The sequence below is a fragment of the Sylvia atricapilla genome, chromosome 6, assembly GCF_009819655.1.
Source record: "Sylvia atricapilla isolate bSylAtr1 chromosome 6, bSylAtr1.pri, whole genome shotgun sequence".
Classification (NCBI taxonomy): Eukaryota; Metazoa; Chordata; class Aves; order Passeriformes; family Sylviidae; genus Sylvia; species Sylvia atricapilla.
In genome coordinates, this window is record NC_089145.1 from 441,392 (window position 1) to 462,721 (window position 21,330).

General features: G+C 53.3%; 1 protein-coding gene across 1 annotated transcript in view; it reads left to right on the plus strand.

The window, feature by feature from the left end:
* Nucleotides 1-937: 937 nt before the first annotated feature.
* Nucleotides 938-21,330, plus strand: part of KDM2A (lysine demethylase 2A) — a 33,486-nt gene continuing 13,093 nt past the window's right edge. Inside the window, 12 exon segments of the mRNA XM_066320359.1 lie at nt 938-1,059; nt 1,377-1,404; nt 2,551-2,655; nt 15,619-15,757; nt 16,356-16,434; nt 17,621-17,667; nt 17,781-17,959; nt 18,715-18,821; nt 19,134-19,227; nt 19,701-19,854; nt 20,499-20,614; nt 20,729-20,855. Of these exon segments, the coding sequence (XP_066176456.1) occupies nt 1,040-1,059; nt 1,377-1,404; nt 2,551-2,655; nt 15,619-15,757; nt 16,356-16,434; nt 17,621-17,667; nt 17,781-17,959; nt 18,715-18,821; nt 19,134-19,227; nt 19,701-19,854; nt 20,499-20,614; nt 20,729-20,855 (1,195 nt within the window). The 5' untranslated portion in view covers nt 938-1,039.

Genomic DNA, 21,330 nt, shown 5'->3' on the forward strand with positions numbered 1-21,330 from the left:
CTGCCCCTTTCCCGCTAGGAATCCCCTGTCCCTGTCCCACCCGAGAGCCCCTGTCCTGTCCTGTCCCAGCAGGAGTAGCAGCCTCCTGTCCCGGCAGCATCCCCTGGCAGCCAGGCTCTGCGAGCAGAGGACTGATTTGGGGGCTCCCCTTCCCGCTGGCAGGCCAGCGCCGGAGGGCGACGCGGGGTCACTGCGGGGTCATCTTCCACCATTAAAGTGACACAAAACTCCTCAACGTGACACGGTCTCCGGGGCAGGAGCAGCCCCTGCGTGGCCTGGGGGCACCGGGGACTGACTCCGTGCGAGTGTCAGGGACACGGGGAGAGTGTTGGGGGCACGGGGTCCCGCCATGGGCCCGGGATGGATGAGAGGCCACTGGGATGGGGTCACCTGCTGATTTTGGGTTGAGCCATGTGTCCAGGTGTGTCCAGGTGTGTGCTGCACATACAGGTCTGTATACCATATGTATAGTTACACATATATGTTTTTATATACGTATTAATATATAATGTATATGTAACCATGTGGTTACTTTATAACCCTTCATATGACTATATTTATTATCTAAGTCGCTGCATATAGATAGGTTATAACTATCGATACAACGTTATATAGTTTATAAAACCACCGTTAATATCTATAACACATAAGTAAGGAGCCGTATGTAGGTGGATGCAGGTTCGTGCCCGTGTCTCTGCATTCAGCCCCCACACGGGCGAACGCAGCTGTGCGGGCAGACGCCAAGGCCGCGGGGACGCCGAGGAATCTCAGGAACCCCCTCCCAAAATCCCACCGGGGCTCCCCGTGCCCTCCGCCCTCCGCCAGGGGCGTGGCCACTGGGGTAAAGGGGCGTGGTCTCGCCATGGGGGCGTGGTCTCGGCGGGAGTGGGCGTGGTCGCCGCGAGCGGCGCGCGCGCGGGGCGGGGCCGGGGGGGGCGCGGCGCAGGCGCGGCGCGCGGGCGGCGGGGGGGGGGGCAGCCCGTGCGTGCGGCGCGTGCGCGCGGCGGCCGTGTGTATGTGAGGCTCTGACGGGTTCAAAATGGCGGCGGCGGCTTCTGTGTGAGGAGGGGGAACCGCGTCCCGGCCGGGGGGCGGCGTTCGTCGGCGGGGCGCCGCGCGGGTGGCACGGGGCGGGCGGCGCCCGCGGAGCCCCGGCGCTCGGCGGCGAGGGGGGTGCGGCGGCGGCGGAGGCGGCGGCGGTGGCGGGGGGACGCGGGCCGCGGCGGCGGGGGGCGGCCGGCGGGGCTGTCAGCGCCCGCTGCCCGCGCCGTGAGCGGCGGGGCCGGGGGCGCGGTGGGGCCGAGGCGCGATTGCTGCTGACCGGGGGGTTTCCTCCTCCTCCGTGTGTTCTGTTCCCCCCCCCGCGGCGGCGATAGAAGAGGACAAAGGCGCAGGAGAGACCTGGTGAGCACCGCGGGGGTCACCGGCGGCTCCCGAGTTTGTGCGGGGCCCCGGGGCGGGAGCGGGCGCGGGCGAGTCTCCCCTCGCCGGGCCTCCGGAGGCCGCGCCGGGAAGTTGGGGAGGGGGCGGCGGGCGCCGGCTGACAGCTCCCCGGGGACCCTCCCTCCTTCCCTCCCGCCGCCCCGGCGGGCCCCGGTGTCCCCCTCCCCCGCGGCGGGGCGGGCGCGCTGCGCTCCGCTCGTCCGCTTGTTTATAAACAGAGTTGAGCAAGTGCGGGGAAACCGCCTCCCCGGGCCCGGCCGGGAGTCCCGGTGCCGGGGTTCCCTGGGAGGCGGGGGGGAAGCTGCTGGCGGGACCGGGAATGCTCTGCTGTCCAAGCCGGGGGTCGGGGAGGAGCGGGATGGAGCGAGTTCTCCCTCCGTGGTCGTAGCGGTTTCTGTAGCGCCACAAGGGGTGGCGGATCCCCTTCCGTAATGCCATTCCCCGAGTCTTTTTCTCGAAGGTCCCGTTTAGGCATAGTCCTGGGGATTAAGAGCAGTGCCATACCCAAGCTTTGCTTGGTTTCTGTCGCTTTAAAAAAAAAAAAAAAAGTGTAGGTGCCATCTGACGCCCTGGGAGGTTTTCCCAGGTTGGTGTGTGGTGTCACAAGGTGGCACATTTGGAGAGCTCAGCGTTTAGGTCTCCTCCAGCCAGGAGTTAGATCCCGAACTGCCCGGGTGCTGTATGAGAGATCCCATGTGCCTTCCCTGATCGTGGGACATGTCCCGTACCAGTGTAGTTTCTCCCAGGTACCACGGTACAGGATATCCCGAGCACAGTGACTGTGTTGTTTGGAGGAGTTGGCTCTCCAGCGTTTAATTTTGGGGAAGCCCAGGTCTGAGATCACCTTCCCTGGTTTTTATCCCGCTGTGGGCCAGTGGAGCCAAGGTGGGAGACCTGCAGCTCCTGTTGTGTTACAGAAGAGCTGTGAAGTCCTTTGTCCTGACATTTATTCGGAGTTACAATAGGAGCCTTAGAAGTCGAGGTGGGCTCATCCACTGGGCTCTCTCAGCCCCCAGAGCAGGGTGGGGCTGGCCCCATAGCGAGAAGGGAAGTGAGGGGTGTGGGTGTCCCCGTGCCCTTTTTCACTGTTTCCCTCTGGCTTCCAAGGAGGAAGAGGACGACGACAGCAGTCCTGGCGTGTCCTTCTCGCTCTCTTCTGAGGAGTCGGAGATGGAGCCCGAGGAAGAACGGATCCGTTACAGCCAAAGACTGGTCAGTAGTGGCCTTGGAACAGTCCTGGTCCAGGCTTGGTTCTCTTGCAGCTGGAGAAGGGAAAGGCTTTTCCTGGCTGCAGGATTAAACAGCCCAAACAGGCTGGTGGTGGACGGATGCAGCCTGTGCAGAGGTGTGGGCTAGGCTTAGGTGGCATTGTGAGTCCTTTTGTGTCACCCAGTTTGTCCTAATGAAGGGAATTTGGCTGCTGAGCTCTGGAAAGGGGGCCTGGAGGCTGAGGCCGGGGAAGGAGCTTTGGGATAGGATCATGGAACTGGTGTAAGTGTAGTTTGTGTCGTGGCAGGTTTTTTTTCTCTGTGTCTGTGACAAGCAGAGGACCTGACACACTGTGTGCTACCATTCTTGATTTGGGTGCCTGTAAAATCTGAGGGTGCAAGCTCCAGTTTTCCTGTGTCTCTTCCCAGTGTTTTCTTTTGAAGGGAGCTGTTCCAGCATTCAGGTCCCAGTCTGGCCCTGTCAGAAGCTCTGGTGTTTGTGCTGCTGTTTGCTGGGACTGCATGAATCCAGTGGTGTGGGAATTGTGCTGTAACTGGGAACAGCTTGGGAGCAGTTGCTCTCTGAGTCTGAGGTGATATTCCCAGAGATCCCAGGGAGGGAGAGAAGCTGCTCTATCTCCCACACTGTTTTGAGGCAGCTGCAAACCCCTGGGGGAGCAAGTGGCAGCTCTGTGGTGGAGTCCCTCTCTGAGTCACAGCACTACCTGTACCCTCACCTTCAAGGTGCTGCCCAGAAAGGTAAATCCCTATCCTTTCATTCTCTGGAATCATTTGGTGTGAGGCTGTGTGGTTCTTGGCATTGAGCTTCATCCTCAAGATGAGCAGTTCTGGGTGCTGGGGAGTTCCCAAGTGCTTTGGGTGGGTGTTTTAATTTGGCATCAGCAGCAGTCCCACCTCCTCCCTCATCCTGACACATTTATTCTCACAGCTGTGCAGGATGCAGCTCAAGGTGCTGGTTTAACTGGGAAGAGATCCAGGACTAAACCAAAACATCTGGATAAAGATAATGCAGGTGAAGGGGACTATCAGCCAGGAACTTGTCAGTTTGAAAATGCTTATTGTCTCTCAAATAAAAATCAAGAGGAGTCGGTGTCCTGGTGCAGGTGGGCTGGGCTCCAGCACAATGTGCTAAGCTGGATAAATGCCTGCTGATGAGCTCCGTGCTTAAGGGGTTTGGGAAGGCACATGGGCAGCAGGGTGAGGCTTCACCTGGACTAGTGTGGCCTCCCGTGCTGTCTGTGCTGGCCTGAGGCCCAGAGGAGGAGGCATGACCCCTGTGTGGTGGGTGAGGCTTAACTCCTACCTCCTGCCATGCTTTTCCTGGAAACTTCCAGCTCATTATGTGCTCCTGCTGTGTCAGTGATGATCTCTTGCTGAAGGGCCCTTAAAAGATGATTATTTTTTTTCTGTAGAGCATGATTTGACTTACTCTAATATCCCCCTCGAATATTGGCAGCTGGGTTAGTAGGCCTAAGTGAAAAGTTCCAAGTGGGGAAGTGGTGAGCTGGTGGTACAGTGTGTTTCTGCTGCTGTCAGCTGTGTTTCTGGAGTGTGACTGGGGCTCAACTAGCAAAAAATAAATGTATTTTGAAGAAACCAATCCAGGTGTGATAGTAGTCCTACCAGCCAAACAACCTAGACCAGAACAGTTTATGGTAGTGAAGGAGCTGAATTATTTGTGTGGTTTGATGGTACCATCTGAGATGGCAGAGGAGGTTTGTTCTCTGGTGTGTCAGGTAATCACACTGACAGCATCTTTTTCCTGACTGGTTTCCATCGGGACATAGAGGAAATCTTCTGTCTTATTTTATTTAGTTTGCACTAATGTTGCCTTCCTCTGGTTCAACAAAAATCGGGTGTATGTCTTGTTTCCTGAATGCATTTATCAGTGTCAGTGAAACGCCTGGGTTTGGAGGAGAAACTCACCTCTGCTTCAGGTGTGGTCATGTTCCTGCAGGAATTCTCTGCCCGTTCACACACGCCTGTGTGGTACAATGACACTTTGATTAGGTGGATTGCACTGCCCTAACTGTATTTGCTTCCTAGTTCAGGCTCTGCATCCATGACTCCCAGGATAACACAGGCCTGGGTGAGTTGCTCTGGACTCAGGGATATCACTGGGAGGATGTCTTGCACCCATCCAAGACCATCTCTGGGTGAAGGTGTGTCCTGGTGAGCTCTGGGAGGCTCACACAGGCAGTGGGTGATGCTGAGTGTGGAGGGGACCAGAGGAGCAGCTTTTGGGATATCCGTGTTCCTCACCCAGAGACTGGGAGCAGTGGGGATGGGATTTTCAGGCACTGTGGGGTAGTTTCCTGCTAATTCAGTGTGAATGTTGTTCTGCCCAGCTCCCTAAGGAGGCAGTTCTCGGGGCTTGGGCTGAGGTGCCAGCATTTGGAGCTGGAGTTGTGTGTTCTGCAGGCCCTTAACCGAGGAGCTGAAATGCTCTATTGTGTCCTGAGCCTGAGTGACAGTCCAGCCCTGGCACTAACAATGCCACGGTCCCTCTCTGAGACTTGGAACTCTTTGCTGGCTGTCACTGGGTGGTTGCACCCAGCCCATGTCACACCAGGCTGTTGGGCACCCCACGAGGAGCCTGGACTCCTTCAGGGCTCTGGAGAAAAAGATCCATTGGCCTGCTGCTCACAGAGCCTGCCTGCACTTCTGCAGAGCAGTCCTGCCGTGTTCCTGAGGGCTGGAAGTGTGAGGAAATCTCACCTCTGCCTGCTCCAGGGCTCATTTTGGCAGGCCTGTGCTGTGAGCTGCGACTAGCAAGGCCCTGTGAATTGCAAGCTGGGATTAGCACATTACCACACTGCTGCCGTGTGCTTGCAGTGACAGCGTTCAGGGTGAGAAACGGAGGGCAGCAGCACTGGATCACTTCGGAATGGCTTGGGAGCACAGCAGGGGAGTGCCATTATCCAGAGGAGAAATCCTGCCCATCACAGTCTTCCAACTGGTCTGTATCTCAGGGTGTGGTTCCCAGTTAGGATTGCCAGCCTAGCTGAGCTGGTTGAAGAGGTTTTCTCCCTCCCTCAGTCAGTGCTCCAGGAACTGGTGGCCCTGAGGTGAATGCTGCCTCAAGGAACTGTGGATAATGCCCTGGGTGGAAGTTGGCAGGGGGGAGACATCTAATCCCAGCTGTTGCCTGTGCTGGAGTAGTGAGCAAACCTGATGGGGCTGGAATTCTGACATGAGGAGACAGGGTGGGGTAGGAACCTCTTAAACTGGCTCTGCTGCTGGAGAGAGCCCGAGGAGGAGCCTCCCCCTCCCTGGGGGTGAGCCACAGCTCCTGCTGGGGTGTTGGTCCCGAGTGACCATCCCTGCCTGGGTGCAGTGCCACCCTTATTTTGGCTGTGGAAAGGGTTTTGACACCCATGAAGGGAAATAGGCTCGTGGAGCAGGGAGACTTAAGTGCTGTGGGTGCTGGAGAATTTGGGAGGTGAGAGGGGAGCCGGGGAATGAAGTGCTGTGTCCCATGGCTCGAGGCAGTCTGTGTCCTGCCCTAGCACTGCCCTGCCCTCTGGTCAGATCCTTGTGTGAAATTTGAGAGGAGGCTCTGCCTGTCCCTACCAGCCAGCAGCCGAGGCCTCTCCTGTAAACAGCAGTTCCCAAACCTGCCCTTACATGTCGGTGTCCACACTATCCCCAGGGAGAGTTCAGATGAGCTTTGCAGCATGTGGAGCCATCAGCTGGGGCTGAAACCTGGGGACTGTGCAGGACAAAGCTTTTCTTGTGGCCCTGCATGCTGTGGAGTGATCCAAGCTCAACCCATGCCTGAGGGATGGCACTGCTGGCTCTGGCCACTACCCAGAGTCCCAACAGCTGGAATCTCGTGGCTTCCAACTTGTTTGTATCCTTTCTGCAGGATGGATGGGGTGATGTCAGTGCAGGACACAAGTCGTGGGGCCAGGAAGGCCCACACATGTTGACAGGACGCTTGTGACAGTTTTTCTCACAGGACAGGAATAGATTGAGGGATAAATGGCCTCAAAGCTGAGAGAGGGAGGTCAGGGGGAGCAGGCTGTGGGCTGCCTGTGTCAAGTAAGATAGGAAAGAGGAGGATGCAGCTTCCTGCCTTTCCTGCATCTTCAATGTTTCATGGTATCCCGACAATGGGACGCAAGGAGAAATTCTGTCACATTCAGCACAACTTCTGGTTTGTCCTGCAAAGCTGCTCATTGCCAGGTAATGATCCCTAGAGATTGCTGGTGTTTGTCACCCCCAGGCATTGGGGGGTGACAGAGGCCAGTCCTGCTGGATACTGGCTTTCCCAGGGCTGCTCCCACTGATTTGGGATTCATATGAGTGTGCTGGGGTGACCCTGCCTATTTTGCTCCCTGCAGACATTGAGCATGGGATGAGCCCCAGGCACTGGGCGAGAATTTGGGTGTTTTTACATCACCTGCTCCCTCTTCCCCACGTTTGAAATGTGACACTGGCAATTCCTGTCAAGCTAAGCTCCTTCCTGGAGTTCCTCTGTGCCCTGTGTGAAACCCAGCCTTGGCCAAATGTCCCTGGTCTGCTGGACACACCTCACTGCCCAGTCTAGACAGGACCCAGGCAAGGGGGTTTAATTAATCTCTTCCACATGCCTCAAACTGGAGGCACTACAAATGAGTCATTCCAAATGACCCAGGTGTAATAAATGAGCTCTAAATAATTCAGGGGCTGTTCAGATTTGGTCTGGGGAGGGCTTTGGTGGAAGCTAGCAGCAACTGAAGGCTATTCTTGGAAAGCTTTAGAAATCCCTGTGAGCATTTAGATCCTGCCAGATGCATGACTGTGCTGGTCCCTGGGAGAATACGTCCCTGAAACCAAGTGGATGCTGTTCCCAGTCAGCAGAGAGGGATGCAGGAGGTAAATATCTGCTGGATTCTTACTGTCCCAAGCCTGGCTGTGCCCTCAGTGTGTCCTGGAAGGAGCCAAACACCACAGGAGCACTTCAAGTTACCTGTGAGTTACCAAACAATCTCTGCAGGCTTCATTTTATGTTCCTATACTAACCAGGAATAAGTTTTCCCAGGGTTATCCCAGCTGGAGGTGACACTGACAAGTCAGGAGAGCAGTCCCTGTGCCCCCAGTGCCTTTTTAGTTGTGTCAGGAGCCACCAAGATTTACAGGTCACTGGCTGGGTTTGGGGGAGAAAGGAAAATGTGGGAAAATGCTCAGAATGTGGAGAAACAAGGTTCTGCCCTAATCTTGTCCTCTGCAAATGTATAAAGGAAGAAGTTCCCTTCAGGATGAGATCTCTGCTGCTGAAGGAAGAGTGTTGCTGATTCCAGAGGAGGAAATGATGGCCAGGCCTTTAGGGGGCTGTGAGGAACTTTGGTGTTGTTCTTCCCTTTCCACAGTGGCCTGCACTCCCTGTGCTGCTGGTGCTCCCTGTTCACCTCTTGTCCCACTTCTTGGGAACCAGGTGGGGAACATCCATAGCTGGCTGTGGGTGTTGCTTTCTGCCACTTGAGGTGGTTCAGGTGAACGTGGTGACAAAGTGTGTTCTGGGAATCCATGATGGGGGGAGAGGAGATGGAGCTGTTGGACAGGGGTTCTGTCCTGTTCCTGTGTCCATGCTTGTGCATCTCTGTTGCTGTAGCAACAGCACTGGGAGTAAACAGCAATGAGCTGGCTGTCCAGGGATTCTCAATCCCTCTGGAAGTTCCAGGAACTTAAACCAGAGAAGTTTCTGGGCTGGGCTCCGCTCCGGGTTGTAGGCTAGTGGATTTTCCATATTTTAGCCATTGCTCTGTACACAAAAGAGTTTTAATAAAGCTGCCCCCACATGCCCTTTTAGGTCAAGGAAGAGGCTCCATGAGCTTTGTTCATGCTGGTCCACAAGGCTGGGAGCTGAGGGCACAATCCCATTGTGTTTTAGCCAGTCCTGACAGAGTTTGGGAGAAAATACCACTTGAGAAAAGTCTTCCTAGTTCTTCCACGTCCCCCTGGCTCCTGGGAGCTGTAATCTTGGGATCGAGCTGAGGCAGCTGGAAGTGGAAAGGAGGGCTGGCAGTGCATGCTCCTTTAAGGTCAGGCTGCCTCAGTGTCTTTAATTTGCTGTGCATAAATATTTCCATGTGTCACTGAGCCCCTTTGGCCCATTTGGAGTAAGGAGGGGAAGAGTGCTGGGCTCCTTATGGAGGAGAGGGGGAGGGAGTGTGTGCAGGGATGGTGTAACACACAGAGTCCAGAGGAAATATCCTTCCTAATCACTGGATTCCCAGATTATCCACGTTCTTCCCAATGGCCCTTGGTTGTTTTCCCTCTCCTTGAGCATCCTCAGCCCTATAGCCTGCAATGCAGCCAGTCTGCTGCTGTTCCCTTTAAAACACAGTGTCAGCTGAGCAGGAATTGCAGTACAAACCTCAAGGCTTCCTGTGTTTTTGTTATCCCAATGTTCCTGTGGTCCAGCCTCGCTCAGGCTGGCTGATGGGACAGAACTGGCAACAGGTTTTGGCAGAGCTGGCTTGGGACACTGAGAAATTTGGAGGGTGAGCACTTCCCTGATACAAAAAAAAAAAATTCCAAGCTAGTTCTGTGGTGTCTCAGTGTGCTGGAGACAGAGAGGTCCCCAGTGAGGAGTGAAGTCACTCAGGACTGACCTGCTGCTGCTGGATCAGCTGCACCTCTGAGTGTATATGGCACTGTCTGTCCCTTCTCCTGGGTCTCTGCCTCCTGGTCTGTGTGGGCTCAGTGCTGGGAACATGAATTAAATGTGTATAATTTTCAAGCCAGCCTTTTTTTTTTGGAGCCGTTTGGTCCATTTTGTTCCATTGGGGGAGGTTCTGGTGCCTTTCTGCACAAAGCAGAAGGAGGAGCAGAGCTGATACTGCTGATCTACCTGACTGCACAGGGCCTGTGCTGGGGACACCTGGCAGGGAAAGGGCTCCATGCAGGGCTTCTTCCTTGGATTTCTTCTGGTTGGGAAGGGGTGAGATGTAATTCAAGGGGTTTTCTCAGCCTTCTCTGGAAATGAGAAGGCTGAATGTCCAGGGATGGCTTTTAGCACTGAGGGTCAGTGTTCAGCCTTGAAATGGTGTGGAGGGTTAGATGGTCCTTCAAGAGCTTCTCCAGGAACACAGGCAGGATTTGTCCCGATGCCATGGCTGGTGGTGGAAATGGGCAGTCTGGGGGTTAGCAGTGCCATCAAAGCCCGTTGGGACAGTGGCTATGTGTGACAGAGGCTGCAGGTGACTGGAGTGAGGAGCAGCACTTCCTTTTTGGGACTGCTGCCAGAGCTGCCCATCTGTGATCTGATCTAGCATGTTCCTCTGCCTCGTGGTTTCGCTGCTCTGGCTGGTCACTGTGTGGTTTGGGAGCAGCTGTGGAGCTCTCCTTGGCCACTCCGTGCTCCCTCCCCACCTGCCTTGCTCCAATTCCCCAATTACTCCTCGTGTAGGTTCAATTTTGTAACCCAAAAGTGCAAACCAAAGCATTCTCCCCGGTCATTCTGAAGTGCTGCCAGCCTTGCTCGTGATAGGAATCCCTCCTGGAGCTGAGAAGCCTGGAAGGGCTCCAGCTTTGTGTAGATCCTGTTTGCTCCTCAGTCTGCTGCTTTGAGTCTGTCTTTGTCCAGGGTTGTGCCACCTGGGATACGCCCATTCCGAGCTCCAGGCTTTGAGAGAAATGGGAGGTGGTGAGGGGCAATAAACCTGAGATAAGCTCAGTGGTTCCTCTTGTCCCGAGTCTCTTGAGGGGATTCTTCTTTAGATCCTAAGTGGTGCCTCCCATATCTGGGGGAGTGAGGAGTCCAGGTTTGAAGGTGGGAGAGGCACAGAGGGCAGGAGGAACCTGCTGCCTCTGTGCTGTGCTCGTGCTCCAGAGCTTAGAGCCCAGCCCAGGAGCTGAAGTGGGAGGTGCAGGCTTGGAGAGGGATATAGAAAGGAAAAGCTCTTGTGCTTAAGATAAGCGGTGACCTGGCAGGCTGCTGATTGGGTGTCATAATCTTGGTGCCTTGGTTCTTCACATTCTATCTGGAGACACTGGCAAGGGAGGATTTTCCCTGCATAGCCTGTTCTGACATTGGCACCTGCTGTGCCCTTGCTCTGTCTGATCACAGCCTGGCTGCTTCCCTGCTTGTCCATCCTCCTGTCAGGCTACCTTGTGTCTTCCTGGAGAAATGGAAGTTGTGCTTCCTACTTTGCCACTGCTAAAATTGCTGGGGATTCTCAGCACGAGGTCTCAGAGGCAGAGCTCTGGACTTCCCACAGGTACTTGCTCAAGATCAGAACACCCAGCAAGAGATTTGAATGTTGCAGGTCTGGGTTTATCTAGACAAGAGCCACAGTTGTTTGCTGTAAAAATATGTGAGAAATTAAATTCCTTAACTGAGGAGAGTTGAGCCAGTTGATTTATGATCAATTTGGGTGCATTTCAGCAGAGTAAACCTGCAAAGGGATGGGGTGAGGAAGAAATGTACTGGTAAGTCACCCTGTGCCATGGATACACTGGCCGCCAGGGAGAAAAAAAGCCTGCAACAAGGTGAGTTTGGGATTGGAAACGGAGGCAAAACGTTCCTGCATTCTTCATGTTAAAGGAGTAGAAGAGGGTTGTGGAGGGCTTCACAAGCTGCTCTGGAAAGCCAGCAAGCAGAGGGAGAGGAAAAGCAAGGGGTGCTCTGGTCTCCTGAGGAGGAAGGAGCTGTGGCATAGCAGGAAGAGGTTCCTGGCGACTGAGAGATGGAGCTGAGGGAGGGGATGGCAGCAGACAGGACAGGAAGTGACTAAAATACTGTGGTGTGTGTTGGTTTCACTCTTTAAATACATGAGGCTCTTTCAGCGAAAGGACGGCTTGTTCTTTTTTTCAAATGCGACCTTGTGCTCATTCTTCCCTCAAAAAAACCTCACAGGAGAGGAGTTTTCTGGCTCTGTTCAGCTGACTGTCAACTCCTTTGCTGTGAGAGGGAGCTGTGCCCCATGGAGGCAGCGCTTGCTGATGGAAAGAGGTTTCCGAGGAAGGGTTTTGGAGAGTGCTGCTGTGAAGCTTCGTGAGGCACTCTCCCTGGAATCCTTGGGCAAAGGAGGATGCAAGTGAAAGAACAGAATAGAAGGGATACTTGTCAGCAGCATTAATATTCATGCTTCCTATTTCTTCCATTAACTGAATGATACCCAGGAGGGTCAGAAAGGAGTGGTGGAGGACAGCTGTCTTAGGTGGGAATTGCTGGCTGTCTGGTCTTGGATGATGAATAAACTGCCTTTATCTTGACCCTGCCTGACACAGAGAGAAGAGATTTGGGCCACTTGTCAGTTCGTTCTTAGTAAAACTCTCAGCAGGATGAAAAATGCCTGAATCCTAAGAGAAAGCTGGGGAAACAAAGAGATACTTAAATACGGCTGCTTAATACTGAATGTCTGAGGTTGTCTGACAGATAATGTAATGTGCCTGACTCTGTGCCCTTGCTTCACTGGAGCTGAACTCCACCCAGAACGTTGTCACAGGTGGCAGTTTTGGGGACATCTGCTGATCTCATTTTGGGAAGCTGTGTGTCCCTGGCTGAACTGGTTGATACCAGGATGGGCTCCCCATAGTGGAGTCACTCCCAGGAAGAAGCAGTTCTAGTCTAAGAGTCCAGGGCTGTGACTTGTGGATGGGCTCTGGGAATGTGCTGGGAAGAGATGCTCAGCCAAGCCCCATCCCTAGCACAGGCTGTGGGACAAGGGTAGCCAGCTCTTCCTGGGAAGAGGTTAAACCTGGTGCTGTCAGAAAGATGTGCACAGCTCTGTGTGTAGCAGTGGGGAGGTGAGATTGGCATTAGCCTGTCACGGCTTTGCATGTGACACCTGTAGCCAGTTATTTATCCAGGCAGCGATCCCCTGTGTGGCACATCAGAGAGGAAAGGGGGTCTTGGAGCATCTGCTGAGCACATCTGTCCTCATACAGAGACCCAGTTTGGGGACGTGGGGTCTGTGGTTTCTGTCACTGTGCTGTGAGGAAGCTGCCGACTCCAGGAGAGGAAGACTCCCGCAGATGCTGCCCTTCCCATAATGCATGCCTGGAAGCACAGAAGCCTTTCCTTCCTCCTGCCTGCTCTGGGGCCCTGAAATATTGTTTTTCCCCACCCTCCCAAGACAACAATGACATGAAAGCCGGGTCCGATGGGATGGGAACTGTTTGCATTGTGCTTTTGGGTCCTCAGCCACGGCTGGGATCCTACTCTCCTCCATGCTGGGCCAATTAGGAGGCCAGACTCTTCCCTGCCCATGGGAACAGGCAAAGCTGATCTGCCTGGGAGCTGGAGGGCGTTTGTGGCTGATGCTTTGCCGATGACAGGAGCAACAGACTTTGGAATTTGCTCAGCTAGAGGACACAATCTTCTTCCTTCTGTGTTTTGCATCCCTGTTTCCTCATTGCAAAGGAATTCGAGTTTAAGGTGCTCCTGCCTGTTTCCTGGTGTTTGCACTTCTGTGGTGTGGCTGCCTTCTCGTGTAGTGGGTTAGGCTGAAGGTTCTGACCCGTTTGCTTGGAAGGCTGTGCTGTGAAGGAGGTCTGGGCACTCCCTCATGCCACAGTGCATCTCCAGCATCCCCCCATGGCACCAGTAGGATCCAAACCAGGCCCAGCCACGTTTCTGTTGAATGAGCTGCTCTACACAATCCAGAGCCTGGCTTGGTGCTGCTTCCAGAAGGACATCCAATGCCTGGTCATCGTGTCTGTGGCTGGAGCTGCATTCCAGCCCAGACACCCCGAGGCTCATCCTCAGCTGAGACTCACTGAGTTCCAGCCCAGTGCAGCAGCCCCTGCTCCTAGTTAAGTGTAGCCAAGGGGGTCAAATATAATCTGTTGAGGGATTGGTTAGGACATAGCCTCTTCTTGCCAGATTTTCCATGACAAACCTTTTTACCCCAGAAGGTGAGGTTTTGAATGCAGCATAGGCAAAAGAGCCACTTTTCCCTCTAAAAGTGAGTATCTGGAGTAAGGGAGCAGGTCAGAAAGCAGCCTGGTCCTGCAGTGGGCCACTACCCACCTGATCCCAAAGCAGGTGAGAGCATGGACTGCAGAATCCTCCTCTTCATTGTGCACATCCTCTGATCAATGACACAGAGCTGCCTGCTGGGATTGGCTCGGATTGGCATCAGTGAAACGCTGGTCATGCTGGAAGGTGATTCACATCCTTGCCTGGCATAGGTGTGCCTTGAACTTCTCTGTGTGGTTTAATAAGGAATAGGGAACGGGCCTTTCCCCAAAATGCTGGGTTCTTCAGGTAAAGCTGAGTGTGAGGTTGGTTGGCTCATTGTCCCTAAATCCTGGACAGGGCAGAGCCCTCTCTGCTCTGTGCCCTCATTTTAAAACTGAGTACCGCGGTGGCTGCATGGAGTCCGCGATTTTTAAGGAGAGGTGCTTTATGAGGTGGGCTAATCATCCATTGTAACCCAGTCATAACACCTCTGCATCTCCAAGTTCAGGGGATGCATGCCCTTGGAAGAGCCAGTCTCGGTTTAGGGGCAGAGGGAGCATTTGAGAGTTCCATTTTTTTGGGCTGTTGCAGCCCAGCCTTAGCAGTGTGAAATTCCAAGTGTTCCCAAGGAATAGGTCGTTTCTGCTGGTGCCACCCCTGTAGTCTGTGCTTTTAAAATGCGATTTCCTGGCTTTATACAAATGTGTCTGTAAATACCTGTAAGTAAAGTGAGTTTTTGTGTTGTTGGAAACGGGGAAATCCCACTCGTCTTTAGTGGATGGCTTAAGACAAAGGATAGCAGCCCTTTTCCAGATTGTTTAACCCTCTGGGCCACCGGACAATCCCTGATTGCAGGATCTTGAAGACTCTGCCTGAGTGCCCCATTCAGGAGCAGCCGATTGTTCCTGCCTGGCTGATGAGATGTTTTGTCCCTCATCGCTCAGGTTTTTGGGAAGAGAGTTGCAAAGATGGGTCAGTGGGCTGTTAACAAAAGGTGAATAACTCTGTCTTGATGGCAGGGGAACTCCCTTGTGCATCCATCAGCCTGCTTAAAACTGGGAGTTAAAATCAAATGGCTGGAGAGGGTGGGGGAAAGCCTTTCTTTTGTGTCCCTACGTGCTCCTGCACTGGTTCATCCAATTCATTTAGAAAAAATGTTTAAAGTAATGCTTCTGTATGAGGGAGTCATTTCTCTTTCTCGGGTGAGGTTACCACAGGCTGCTTCTGGTGGTGTTGCTGGGGATGTGACACTGCTCCTCCCTACTGCAGGCAGGTGCCAGCAGCTGTGTCACCTCCTGTCCCTGGCTGTCTGCTGGCCCAGCAGTTGGTGTGCACGCTTGATAAGGGGAACATCTCTAATGAGGGGAAGGCAGCTTGGCTAATTCAGAGCAGGTTTGCCTTTTATCTGGGGGGATTTAGGGAGCATTCCCACGCAGGGCTCTGCGCTCTGGCCAGGTGGCCAACAGCTGGGGACAGTAATTTCTTCCAGATCCAGCAATGCCAGAAGAGGATGTCTGTCAAGAATCCCTGTACAGATGTGCTTACAAGACCCTCTAAGAAAAGTGTTCCTTCCACTCTGCTCTTCTTCCCCGCACAAACAAGGGAATAAATCACCTTTTGTGTACAGGCACAGCCAAAGATAAAAACTTGAGAATCTTTCTTTTATCATTGGTGTTCTGGCAGAGATTTAAACTCACAAGTGTCTTTACCTCCAGTGCGGCAAAATACTGATGCACCTGTAAAAGTGGGGAACTGATTCTTTGTTCTTTGCCTCTGTTACACTAAACTCTCTCCCCTCCTTCCGTATTTCCCTTTTGGAATTCGTTAGGAGTGATTATCTGTCTCCCATACAGCCCAATTAGCACAAATCTGTCTGGAGGAGGAGCAAAGCTGATGTTTCAGTGGTATGTTTTGGGTGCAGGACAGACCTGGCCTCCCCTAGAGGCCGTTGCTGAGCTGTGCTAGGTTGGGATGAGGCTCTGGTTGTTCCTCCTGGTCCACGGCTTCCCTTCCTGGTCCGTAACTTCTCCCTCCCTGGTGTTCTCCCCTCAGCGTGGCACGATGAGGCGGCGTTACGAGGACGACGGCATCTCCGATGATGAGATTGAAGGGAAGAGGACGTTTGACCTCGAGGAAAAGCTGTCCACCAACAAGTTCAACTCCACCTTCGTGGTCTTCATGGAAGGCAAAGGTTTGTCTTGGGACTGTTGGTCCCAGGGAGCGTGTGGGGAATGGCGTGGAAGCTGCTTGCTCCGGAGAGCACGGAGCTGGTCTGCAGCTTGCTGGGACACGTGGCAGCCAGGAATGGGAGGGTTTGCCCGGGTCAGCACCTGTGATTGCAGCCACATGTCTACCAGATCCTTAATTCAAGGACTGTGTGGGATGTCTCCCCTTCCTTTCACCACACACATGGCTCCGTGGGATGGCTTTTCATCACACAGCCCCTCATGAGGATTTACCAGGAGGGAGGAGCACTTCTGCAAGGCGTCTCTTGCTTGGCTCTGAGCTTCTTAGGGAAGTGAGCACCAAAATCCAGGCTGTTTACCTGTCAGGAGCAGCCTCTAGGAGCAAGCCCTCCTTTGGGGTCCTGTCTGATGCTTGTCAGCAGCACACACCATGCTGCCTCTCAGAAGTGCTGGAAAGGAGTTCCAGGATTTCTGAAGGAGTGTACAAAAGTGAGGAGCAGGGTTGGACTAGGGATCTCCAGAGATCCTTTTCCACCTCAGCATGTCTGTAATTTTCTGAAGGAGTTCTCCTAAACCTTCCCTCTTCTTGTCTCCCCACACCAGACTTCACAGTTGAGTACATCCAGCGGGGTGGCCTGAGGGATCCACTCATCTTCAGGAGCTCGGACGGCCTGGGGATAAAGTAAGTTCTGGGAGCACAGAGTGGTGGGTGACTGTGGCCCAATTCCTTCATGTCTCCACAGTGTGTGGGATCTGATCCTGGCTCTGCCGAGCTGGTTTGACTGTGTCGTGTCCATGTGGTTCTTAATGTGAAGCGAGCAGAGAGAAATGTCTTCCAGCTCGGTTATCCTGTTCTTCCTAGTCTGTTTGGACTGAAAATGAGAGAACTGAATTGGCTGTAGGTGATCAGAGTTCCACCAAATGTCTGGAAAGTCCCACTGCTGCTCTGATGCAACGTCTGGCTGGGTTTCTTTCCTAGTAACATAGGCATCTACTGCCAGAGAGTCAAACAATTTGTAGTATTTCTGGCATTTTCCAGAATTCCAACCTGATTTTCTGAACTTCTGAGCTGCTGTCTGCCTCTCTTGCTGCAGTGCATCCATTGAGGTTTGCAGCTCTAAGTGTAAACTGGGTCAGTGTTTTTTGGGCTTGATTTATAGAAAGATTAGAGGAATAAATGACCCCTCACAAACTTTCAGAGCCAGTACCAGCAGCACTGCTGTGAGCTCCCTCAGCTGTCTGTGAACAGATGGGTGACATCTCGTCCAGTGCAGGATGTTCTGTGCTGGGGTGAATTGAGTAGGAAGTTGTGCCAGGCTCAGTTTTAACTGCTGGGTGACTTGGGAGGGTAGAGGTTTGATACTGGGGATTACAGTGTGGCTGGAACTGGATTTCTCCTGAGCTTTTGGGTACTTCTCTGGGTCAAGAGTTGCTCGAATGGCTTCCAGGCTGCTCTGCCTGTGACAGCAGTGTTTGCACAGAGAAGGGTGCCAGTACAAACATTGGGGTGGTTCTGCTGTGTCAGTGGAATATACTGTGTGTCCTGCTCTGGCTGTGCCTTTGCATTGGGATAACTCACACGAGCAGCCTTTAAAATGAGAGCTGGGATGGCTTAGTTCAAGGCCTGCTGGCTCCTTTGCTAGAAGTCACTGTACAGCAGCTCTGGAGATGGTACATCCTATTCCCAAGCCTGCTTCCCAAGCCAGAAGTTTGTCCTACTGTTTCACCCCAGTCTTGTGCTCCTAGAGATCCTGCTCCATGGCCTTCTCCAGCACCAAAGCAGCACAGATGTACCTTCAGGGTACCAATGCCTGGGTCACAGGGTATGTAGCCAGAAGCACTTTTTTAGCCAGATGTTTGTCCCACAGGATGCCGGATCCAGACTTCAGCGTGAACGATGTGCGGCTGTGCGTGGGTAAGTGTCCTGAGCCATCTTGCACTCCCTTGTGTGGTTGGGATCTTTGAAGATCTCACCTCCTGGAGTCCCTGGTGCACAGGGACAGCTGAGTGACGTGTCTGTCGTGGCAGGGAGCCGACGGATAGTGGATGTGATGGATGTGAACACGCAGCGGGACATCGAGATGTCCATGGCGCAGTGGGCGCGCTACTACGAAACGCCGGAGGAGGAGCGGGAGAAACTCTACAACGTCATCAGCCTGGAGTTCAGCCACACCAAACTGGAGAACCTGGTGCAGAGACCTGCTACGGTGAGCAGGGCTCTTCCTCCCACAGGGATCTGCTTTTCCTGGAAATCTGGAGGGGAGGTGCAGCCTGGCATTGGGATGTGGGCGAAGAGGGGCTGTTCGGAACATGCGTGAGCTCAGTGGGGATGTCAGTCCGGAAGCTGCTGGAGCTGATCTCCCAGTCAGGCTGTGGTGACAGGGACCAAGTCCCTGGCATGTCACTCTGCAGAGAGATGGCCCGTTCATTGACTGTCAGCAATTAGAAATACGGAAGTCTGAACACTGCACAGTGTGTCAGGGAGGGTTTTCAGCAAAGTGCTGAAATATCTGAGGGCAGAGGAGGCCAAAACTGAAGCTGTGCTGGAAGAGGGGCAGGAAGCTGTTTTGTTGTGGAAAAATGAGTTGTGGGAGGTGGGATGGATGGGATGAACATCCTGAATTCCCTCTGCAGTCAGCAGAGTGGAAGTGGCAGCTGTGTGGGGCCAGTTACTTCTCTCTGTTAACTGCAGAGGGAACCTCAACATCTCTGGCTCTTCTGAAGCTTAGGGAGTTGAATCCCATCCTATGAGATGCTGTCTGGCATATTTTTTTTATAGAAGCCCAGAGCTGGCATCTGAACAGCTGATCCTAAGTGCTTTATGTGTAGGACTGTCCCACTGGCACTGGGAAAGTTTCTGGGTGTGGGGAAGGACCAAAAAGGGATTTGCCAGCTTGGGGTAGCAAAAGGTTTTGCCATGCCCCTTTTTTCTGTTCTCACGTCTCCTGCCTCTCTGCTGTAGGTGGATTTGATTGACTGGGTTGATAACATGTGGCCCAGGCACCTGAAGGAAAGTCAGACAGAGTCTACCAATGCCATCCTGGAAATGCAGTATCCAAAGGTGCAGAAGTAAGTGACTTCCTGAGCTGTGGCAGGCAGCAAACAATCTCTTGCAGGAAAACTGCCCAAGGAAGCAGCAGTTCCCAAGGGGAAGGGGGAGGAACAGTCGCCCAGCTTATTTTTGTGGGTGACACTTGTAAGGCCCCTGCAGTCATTTATCTAATCCCCTGTAGCTGTGTGGAAGAGGGGCTGAGTGGCTTGTGACACTGCTCTGAGCTATTGGCCTGGTTTTGGGGAACCCATTCTTTCAGAATGTCGTATCTGCTCCAAAGTGTGGATCACCATTCATTTTCACCGTCTCCTCATCTTGTTTTCCACCAGATACTGTTTGATGAGTGTCAAGGGCTGCTACACAGATTTCCACGTGGACTTTGGTGGCACTTCTGTGTGGTATCACATCCACCGAGGAGGAAAGGTAGGACAGTCCCTTTTGGGACAGCTATAGGTGCTTTAGGAAGGTGGCTGTTGGTCTGGTTTTGTGTACGTCCTTAAGGATGCAGGTCCCAGACAGCAAACTGAAGTCTTTCCACCCTAAACTTACCTATATTGCATGTAGTCAGGTGCCAATCCCTAGTTCAGGTGTAGCTCTAGCATGGTAAATCTGACTCTGTAAATCTCCTTGTCGCTCTGGTGGCTTTCCTGGGCTCTGTGTCTCTTGACACTGATGTAAATCATACCTTAAAAAGCATCCAAGCTCAGGCTAGCTGTAGCACTCGAAGTGTCAGGCTGGGAAAGACCTTGCTTGTCCTCTCGAGGGGAGCAGCTGTCCAAGTCATTTTGCTGGGAAGTCTTTGGGAAGAGGGGTAAGGAAGATATTCAGATGTTGGGAAGAAGCCATAGCTGTTCGTTATGTGATGACTTACATAAGCATGTTGTCTTTATTTGCAGATCTTCTGGCTGATCCCTCCCACACCCCAGAACCTGGAGCTCTACGAAAACTGGCTTCTCTCAGGGAAGCAGGGAGACATTTTCCTTGGGGACAGAGTGTCAGAGTGCCAGCGCATCGAGCTCAAGCAGGGCTACACATTTGTCATCCCCTCAGGTACCTTCAGGGTGGGCAGAGGGCATCCTGGTCTTGGCCAGGGTTGTGGCAACACAGAAATTCCTGGAACACTGGCAGAGGGAGATGTGATGTGGCTCTGTCCTTTTGCTTGCCAGCTCCCAAACTGTGCCTGTGATGGCACTGTAGATCCAGCCCAGGTGTTAGGAAAGCTGTGGCTGGCTCACATCACATTTGATTAATGATTAAAGGAGGCTTTCCCAGCCCCTGTCATGTTGACACATGGAGCAGTGTAGGTTCAGACGAGGCTGGCCCAAGGCAGCTCCTCATCTTCCTGGGTGTCTCATGACAGCACCAGGAACAGAAAACACCAGGGATTGCACAACTCACTCATTCGAGTCCTGTTATCACAACTGACACTTCTGAACTGAGTGGCTTTGCCTTAAGGAAACCCATGCTGGAATTCCCCAGATGTCGAACTTGGCTAGATTGCTTAGCCTTGGAGATAAGGACTGGAACTTGAGTTATTTTGAAGGTGTTTGGAGTGTTGGAACAGGCTTCATTTGGCTGTTTGCCTTGGTGCTAGGCCTAACGGGATTAAGAAACAATCTAGGATGACACCAGGGTGACAAAAGACTATGCAAGGTGGATCAGAAGGATTCTTCCAACTCTGCTTTCTCCCCAAGGTTGGATCCATGCTGTGTACACTCCCATGGACACACTGGTTTTTGGGGGCAACTTCTTACACAGTTTCAACATCCCTATGCAGCTCCGGATCTACAGCATTGAGGACCGCACACGGGTAAGGACCTGTGGGAGACTCGTTCTGGACACTGGGCCAGACGTGCTGTGGCATCTGTTACCTGAGAGCAGCAGTGGGAAGGAGGCCTGACAGATCCTCTTGCCTGTTTTGCAGGTCCCAAACAAATTTCGTTATCCCTTCTATTATGAGATGTGTTGGTACGTGCTGGAGCGCTATGTGTACTGCATCACCAGCCGCTCCCACCTGACCAAGGACTTCCAGAAGGAATCCCTCAGCATGGGTAAGTCCAGCCCTTCTTCCTTCCTCACCCCTATCCAACTGGCTTCTTACACCCTCCTGCTGTGGCACTGGCTCAGCAGTGTGATAGGCAGGGGAGGGCTGAGTGGGGTTCTTTTTGAACATGAAGTCACAACCAGCCAGACTTCTGCTTCCTCCTTCAGCCCTGCTGCAGCCCAGGTTCCTCTCAGCTGTGAAACCACCACCAGCTCAGAGCCTTGCACGGAAGACACGGGGGGAAGTTGCAGTGACCCCCGCTGTGCTGTGGGCAGGAATTCTCTCTGGCTGGCCAGGGCTTTCTGCACACAGGGTCTAAAGGGCTGAAAGAGTTACTTGGAGGGCTCAGCAACCTCATGGTCGTGAGTGAGTCCACATCCTCTTTCTCACACCGTGAAGGCAGCATCAGGGTGCTGAGCCCTCAGCTGGAGATCCCAAGCCCTCTAAAGCAGAATGAGGTTGGACAGGGCTTTGAGCAACAT